This window comes from Microplitis mediator, chromosome 3 (genome assembly GCF_029852145.1).
Source record: "Microplitis mediator isolate UGA2020A chromosome 3, iyMicMedi2.1, whole genome shotgun sequence".
In the NCBI taxonomy this organism is placed as follows: Eukaryota; Metazoa; Arthropoda; class Insecta; order Hymenoptera; family Braconidae; genus Microplitis; species Microplitis mediator.
The window spans coordinates 15,937,763-15,945,696 of NC_079971.1; the positions used below are offsets into that span (position 1 = coordinate 15,937,763).

Below are 7,934 nucleotides of genomic sequence, written 5' to 3' on the forward strand. Positions count from 1 at the left end.
TTGGGTCGTTTGCTGGTACTTTTCTTCTTCTTACCACTCTTTCTCCTCTTCTTACCCACCATTCTCTTGTTTTTACCACCCATTCTTTTCTTCTTACCACCCATTCTCTTCTTCATTCCCATTCCGAAGCGTTTTTTTGCCTTCATGATTTTGTTTATACTCCAAGCAGCGGCTTTTTCTCCAATAGTTGCGTCTTTCGCTTGAAAACGTTCCCACGCTTTATCAGCTAATATTTTATCAGCCTCGTGACGCGCCCCTAAATTTTCTCGATTTTTCGAGTAAGCAATATCGTGATTCTTACACGCTGCATCCAGAGGATTGATACCAGGATCACCACGAGCCAATCTCTTCTCTAACTTCGTTCCTGGACCACAATACTGATAACCAGGTATATGAAGTTCAAAAGGTAGCTTGTTAATGATACTGTTGACAATACCTTTCCCACTTGTACGTCCGCACTCCATCACAGCGACATAATGACTGATAATAAATCATTATAAATTATCATACTTATAGTCTTAGAAATGAGTTGTCACTCTAACGGTGAACCGTTAACATGGAGTTCAAAAAACACGACGCTAAATTACCTGTGATAAATTTCGATCAAATTGTTCAAGGTACCGGAGTAAAAACGATCAAAAGACATGGTGCTTTACTACCGAACAGTGTGCGGGCAGTGTTTTGTGGCCCGTCGAACTGTGGTAAAACAAATGCCTTATTATCACTTATTATTCATCCCAATGGTCTGAGATTCAACAACATTTACCTTTACTCAAAATCTCTTAATCAGCCGAAATACAAGTTTTTAGAGTCACTTCTCAAGCCCATAGAGGGTGTAGGATTTTTCCCATTCAATGAACATGAGGATGTGGTTAAACCTGAAGATGCAAAACCTAATTCGCTAATGATATTTGACGATGTTGCTTGTGAAAAACAGGATCACATTAGAGCTTACTTTTGTATGGGTCGACACAAAGACGTAGACAGTTTTTATTTGTGTCAAACTTATACACGCATTCCTAAGCATTTAATACGTGATAATGTAAATTTTTTGGCTCTCTTCCGTCAAGATGAGATGAATTTAAAACACGTATATGATGATCATGTAAATACAGACATGTCATACAATTCATTCAAAGATCTATGCTCTGCATGTTGGAATGATGGCAAATATGGTTTTGTGGTAATTGATAAAGACAGTGAGCTCAACAATGGAAGATACAGAAAAGGATTTGACTGTTTTATTAGTATAAATTAAAGTGTAACTCTTAATATAAATCATATATCTAGTGAACTCTAATACATCAACATGAAGCCTGAAGAGATTTCGAAACAAAAAGATGTGCTGCGTCAGATATCTGAAGCAAGTGACGCCATCAGACGAAAGCATAAAATGCTGAAGTTAGGCAAAGATAGCGCTGAAAAAGCTATGGGTGAAATGTTCAAACCCATAGTTACACCGTTACAGAGCCTAGTTGAATCGTCGAAACAAAAAATTAAGCAAGAAGTCAAGGAGGAAATTAAAGAAGAGGTTAAACAAAAGGACAATTCAACACTCAACAATAAAACTGAATTTGATGATACAAGTCATTATGATAGCTTAATCTCTGATGACGATGTGAGTCGTAGAACTCTTAATGAGACCCAAATAAATCCCTCTGCTTAAAGTACTCCTGCTAAACCGGGTAGTTTAGTTAAATCCTATTTAGCCAAAGTGTATAGAAAAAGTAAAGAAATAGATTTGAGATATGGTGTTCGTCGGCGGTACAATGATTTTTATATCGGTGATTCAGAAATAAATTTTGAAGAAAATACATTTTATGTTAAAGATCATGAATATCCTATAACTCCTGGTTTATTAGAACTGCTGTTTAAAAAATCACCCAATGATGCGAGTGTTACACAAGATGATAAAAATACATACCTAGAGATCATTAAAAACACAAAAACTTATAGAAAAAATTACAAATCAGATGGCAGTATTTATGAAGATTCTACAATAAAGTTTAATACTTATATTGTTGATTTTCTTACAAAGACATCTAAGGGAAAAGGATTACCTAAATATAAGATTGTAAAGAAGAAGAAAACACATATGGACTATGTTTATTGGGATAATCCAAATGAACTGGTTGATCGTCTACGTTTACTCATGGCTTCTCAAGCAGCTGGTAATCCAAGTCACACAAATGAAATTATATCAATAATCGAAGAGTTACGGGAGGCTGGAATTATATATTAACTGTATTTTTTAACGATTTCGACCAGTCTTCTGCTGTTCATAGAAGTGTACAGAACAAAAATGAGTATTGACATATTTGGACGTTCGTTAATGACAGCTGCACTTATTAGTGGACCACCTGGGCCACCTGGAGTTGGTTTTAAGTTGACTCCTGGTGGAGATTATGATTTGGAGAGTAAAAAATTGTGTCGTGTTGGTGATCCTTCAGATGATAATGATGGAGCAACATTGAAATTTACACGTGATCTAGTTCATAAAAAATTGACTTTAATGTATGATAGTATGAAAGATGATCTGTCCGAGATCATTTCACTGTTGCATGCCCAAGTAGTAACACTAGATTCTACAGTAGTCACATTAAAGAAAGAGGTTCAAGAACTAAAATTGAGGTTAAAAAAACAGAAAACAAGAAAAGAATCACTTGATGAGAATACCCAACGTATAAAAAAATTGGAGGCTAAAATTTTCAACGATGGAGGACAAAAAGTCAGTAATAGCTTATGAGCTCCATAAACAAGCTCGTCGAAATTACCTGCGACGTCATGTTGATATCCGTGGACTCGATGAAACTTGGCAGGCAGATTTAGTTGAAATGATTCCATACGCTACATCAAATAAAGGAAATAAATACTTGCTGACGGTGATAGATACATTTTCCAAGTACGCTTGGGCTGTACCAATTAAAAATAAAAGTGCCAGTGATGTTACAAATGCAATGAAATCTATATTCCAACAAGGACATGTTCCGAAAAATCTTCATGTCGATCAAGGCAAAGAGTTTTACAATAAAGAGTTCAAAGATCTTATGAAGCAGTATAAAATTAATATGTACTCAACGTTCAGCAACTTGAAAGCATCTATATGTGAGCGTTTTAACCGAACACTTAAAACTAATATGTGGCGCCAATTCTCTGCTCGTGGTAATTATAAATGGATCAGCATGCTAGAAGAATTGTTAAATACATATAATAATACTAAACATCGGACAATTAAAATGAAACCTGTTGATGTAACTGCTGCTAATGAAAAAGAACTGTTTAAAAATATATACAAACCTCTTCAAATGCAGCAGCGAGTACGAAAATCTAAGTTTAAAGTTGGAGATAAAGTTCGAATTAGCAAACACAAACATGTGTTTGAGAAAGGTTACACCGCTAACTGGACAACAGAGATTTTCACTATAAAATCTGTACAAAATACCGTACCTACAACCTACAGACTTGTAGACTATCAGGAACAGCCGATAGAAGGTGGATTCTACGATGAAGAACTCAGCAAAGTTAAATATCCGGATGTTTACCTGGTAGAAAAAGTTATAAAAACACGTGGAAATAAATTATATGTAAAGTGGCTTGGCTTTGATAACTCTCACAATAGCTGGATAAATAAATCTGATCTGTAAAAAAATGTATTATATTTTTGAAATAAAACAAAGTAATTTTTAATCATGTATATAAGTTTTATTTTTTTTTTACTAGCCTAAAATTTATAACTATTTTTTACATTTTTCGTCTTTTGTTTGGTCTCGGTATAGTCATAATTCCATCTCTTGACACTTCGTAACCCCATGGTACAGTATCAGTACTGTTTAACAGAAGCTGACGTTTGTCATCTTCCCAACTTAAAGCTATCTTATTCTGAACTATCGTACTTACATTATGTTTATTACTTTTAATTACATATTGTTCCTTACTTAAATTTACATGATCATTTAAACATCGTTTGAAATCCTCAAAAGTGATAGTTCGCAAAGTCGGACGTTTGACACCTTTGGCTCGCTTTTTTACCTGATCTTCATTATGAATTTTAAAAGCATACAACTTTGCTCTAAGTCCAGTGAATTCTGTCATAATTTTGCCATTATTCTCGTCCTTCATCAGACCTAAAACTTTTTTATTAACTAGTGGTATATTGTAAACATTATCAGGTGGATAATCAGAGGTGTCAAACTTGTCGATATCACGTTTGATGATCTCATAGATGTCTGGTACAATAAAATGGTATATAAGACTGTCAGTATCAGTGTACATTAATTTTGATTCTTCATTTGCAAAATTATGTTTAACATAATTATAATGAAAGTCATATATATAAGTTTTTGATAGATCTAATATACAAAAACCAACATAAATTGGTTTGTCAAAGCGTACTTTTGCCGCCTTCAATTCAACAATTATAATATTCTCATCAAAAATAGTAAGACTATGGAAGTTAGGCTTACAAATATAGTCAGCAGCACCGTATCTACCCGTCCATCTTGTTACTATATGAATTTCCTTGTATTTTCTGACATTTTCCATAGTCTTACCAAAAACGGCATTATTCATAAGTTTATAAAAGTCCTTTTCAAACTCATTCTTAGCAGCTTTTCTGCAATCTGTATTTTTATCTATATATGACTTGAGCCATGGTGACTGCTCAAATTTTAAAACTCTATGAATCTTTGTTAATTTTAATCCTAAATCTAAACATTGTTTTAAATTCTTATAATGTATAACATAATTTTTTTTATCATATAAAGTCGTCGATAATTTAGTATACTTGCTACCCGGTGGTGAAAAGTGTTCAGGACACAGTGGTAAATCTTTATGTAGATCATGCAATTCCTGAGGATAATGTAGATCAACTTCTAATACATAGCCAACACTATTGATGTCGTTCAAAAATTGATCTACGTTATCGACGTCAAAAGTAAGATCTTCAGGCGGATAAACCCATTCAAATGAACCTTTTGGTAGCGGCATACTCATAGCAGCACCATACAAATTATTTACATCGTAATACATTAAATAGGATTCAGCTTTATTAGGATCAAAGCTGGATCCCATGTAACGATTATTTGCCGCTGCATACCTATTTGTACACTGAGATACACCACCCCTTATACCTTTTTCAATAAAAAGCATCATTTCAGGATCAGTAAATAACTCGAGTTCAACATTTGTATATTTTAACATCGCATCGAAAGCGAGTCCCGGGGCCGTATAGTAATGTAAAGGATCTAAGCTATAGGTAGCCATACAATTATGTCTAAAATTTTGGAATATGTCCGCTAAAAGAAGGACATCGGTCTTTAAATATAAATCAGAATATTCACCTAATGTCTTGATATCAAATTTATTCCAAACTAGTTGAGCAAGGGCGTAATCATTATCAGATACACTATCGTCCGATAATTTGGAATAAAATGAGTCCTGATCGGGTAACTGTTTGTCGTTAAGTTTGTCAATACCAGTTACGTACTCATATGGGAATACACCCTTTCGAGTAACTAATTTAAATTTTTCCGGATCACTGTAATGTTGTTGAGTAATCTGTTTATCACAATCATTTAAATTAGATGCTAATTTGTCGAGACTAGATGCCATAAACCTGAATGAATCTATAAAACGTAAGCAAACTGATGTATTTTCAACATATTTCGTGAAAGATATATAACGTTCTTTGTTAATTGGTAATAATGTAATTTTACCCTCGAAAATAGTTGATAAAGATTTTATTATAAAATGGGAATCGTAACCAGATAAATTATGAAATACTACTGGTATAGTGTGAGATGCTCTATAATTTATATTACAAGATAAGTGAGCTGGGCCGCGATAATTACCAGTAAAATGACAGTGATCATAGCATTTATCTGTAGCAGAAGTTATAGATCTTTCACAAATATGACAAACAGTTGCTTGCTCATGACTCTCTTTTTGTTGTCTCGACAGAGGTTTCATAGCAACAGGATTTTTCAAGTATGATTCGACTTCTAATGCTAAACATTCTAATTTTTTTACAAACCACTCAATGCAGGTTTGTGATCGATTGAGTTCAAATTTAGATAAATTGTTATTATAACTGCAAAAGCGATAAAATGCTATACTATGTGGTATATGTTTGTCAAAATTATCATTGTCTTGGGGCTCAAGTGTACATTCTAGGTCTGCATAGACAACAAACGGTACAGTATCTTTATAGTGGTAATTTTTAAACTTTAAAATTTTATTTTCTTCAGTCGGGAATGTCATGTAAACTTTATTTAATGCGAAACAGTCTTTTATATGATCTTCAAACGATTTTTCTAATTTAAAATGATTCAAGCATCGGTCACAAAAAAATAATTTGCAATGTGAAGCTGATATCTGACTTTTTACTAATCGTGAGAGATCTTTAATTAGAGCAAAATGATATATAGGATCGTAATCTTTATACTCATTACTTTTCATATTTAAATTAACATTAGATTGTAACATTAAAAGGTGGACTGTTTTTCTATTAGCTTTACAATATTTACTTAAATATAATGGAATTATAATACTTTTTTCAGACTTTTTCTTTGTAAAATGAGATTCAATACCATATACATTAATTGTTAAGTCATTTAGTCTTTCAAACTTTGGAATTTGGTTAAGTGTCATAGGAAATTTAATACCTGTATATTCTAACACAGCACTATAATGAGGATACGCCGATGTTCTCTCAGGATGTCCAGTGTTGGGAAGATGAATCGCAGCAACGATGCTCCATAGGAAACAGTACTCATCATAGTTTTCTATGTTGAGTACAGCTCGTTTCATTTGAATATCTCGAGGAAGCCTCACAAATGTTAAACTTCCTCCTTGCAGAGGTGTGTATTTTGACATTGTTACAACCAGGTTGGTTATCTCCGTCAAACTCCACCCGGAATCCTTCTGATTAAATTCTTCCACTTTGTTCAACATTTTATTGTATACAAAGTCCGTATACCACTCAGCGAGAGATGTTGCAGGTAAAATCGCCCGACTCTTGGTGTTAAAGGATTTAACTTCTTCTTCGATCGATGTATTTTTTTTAAATTTACAAAAAAGTTCGACGTTCACTTTGACACCTGCAACGTTTTCCAGCATTTCTTGGATTTTATCCAATATAATGTCTCTAGACACATTTAAAAAATCTCTCAAGTCAGTGTGAGATCGGTTAATTATTGATCCTGTTTTAATGTTATTCCAAAAAGCGTTCTCGAGGTCTTGCCATTTAATAGATGGATTATTTACACTTAAATCACCACCTGCTACCTGCCCACTTAATTGTAGAAACTGATTACTATACCAACAAAGAACTGCAATGTTTGCTTGTACACTTCGTCGAACGTGAACAGTAGTATTAGGATCTGTTAAGATTGTATTAAAATAGTCTATTGTATCATTACAAACACTGTAACACCTCTGGCATTGCTCTTCATCCACCACCTCTGATTGCAAATCATTATATGACTGTGCTACCGTATTCACTAAGCCATGGAGAGCTTTAATTAAACCTCGTTGAGACATTTTTTTTTTTTTTTAATTGTTTGATAAAACACTGTATATTAAAAATTCCTGATCACAAACACTAGTGGATCGGGAATAGATGTTTTATATAAAACTTAAGATGTGTTCACATAAAGATTTACACTTCAACTGTAAATTAAGTAAATTCTCACAAGCTATTTAAGCTTTCGACTATAGGTGGAATGTCATCAACGTTTCTGAGTATTCAAAACGAGGAATACACAGAGGGTAAAAAAAGTTTTATAAGTATGTTATAAGTTTATAAGTTATAAAAATAATTTACTTGGGTGGTATAGATTAAAAGAAAAGTATATATTATCGATCGTTTGAGATTTAAAACAGAGAGTATAAATACATAATAAATTTAAGAATTATGAGTATTGCATATCGATGCT

At 33.2% G+C, this 7,934-nt stretch overlaps 1 protein-coding gene across 1 annotated transcript; it reads right to left on the reverse strand.

Moving 5' to 3' along the window:
• Positions 1-3,741: 3,741 nt before the first annotated feature.
• LOC130665932 (uncharacterized) lies at positions 3,742-7,441 on the reverse strand. The gene is made up of 3 exons (XM_057466561.1): positions 7,423-7,441; positions 4,741-7,379; positions 3,742-4,656 (listed from the first exon to the last, which is right to left on the reverse strand). Exons 1-3 carry the CDS (start codon positions 7,439-7,441, stop codon positions 3,742-3,744), a joined length of 3,573 nt encoding a protein of 1,190 aa, XP_057322544.1.
• Between the last annotated feature and the right edge of the window lie 493 nt (positions 7,442-7,934).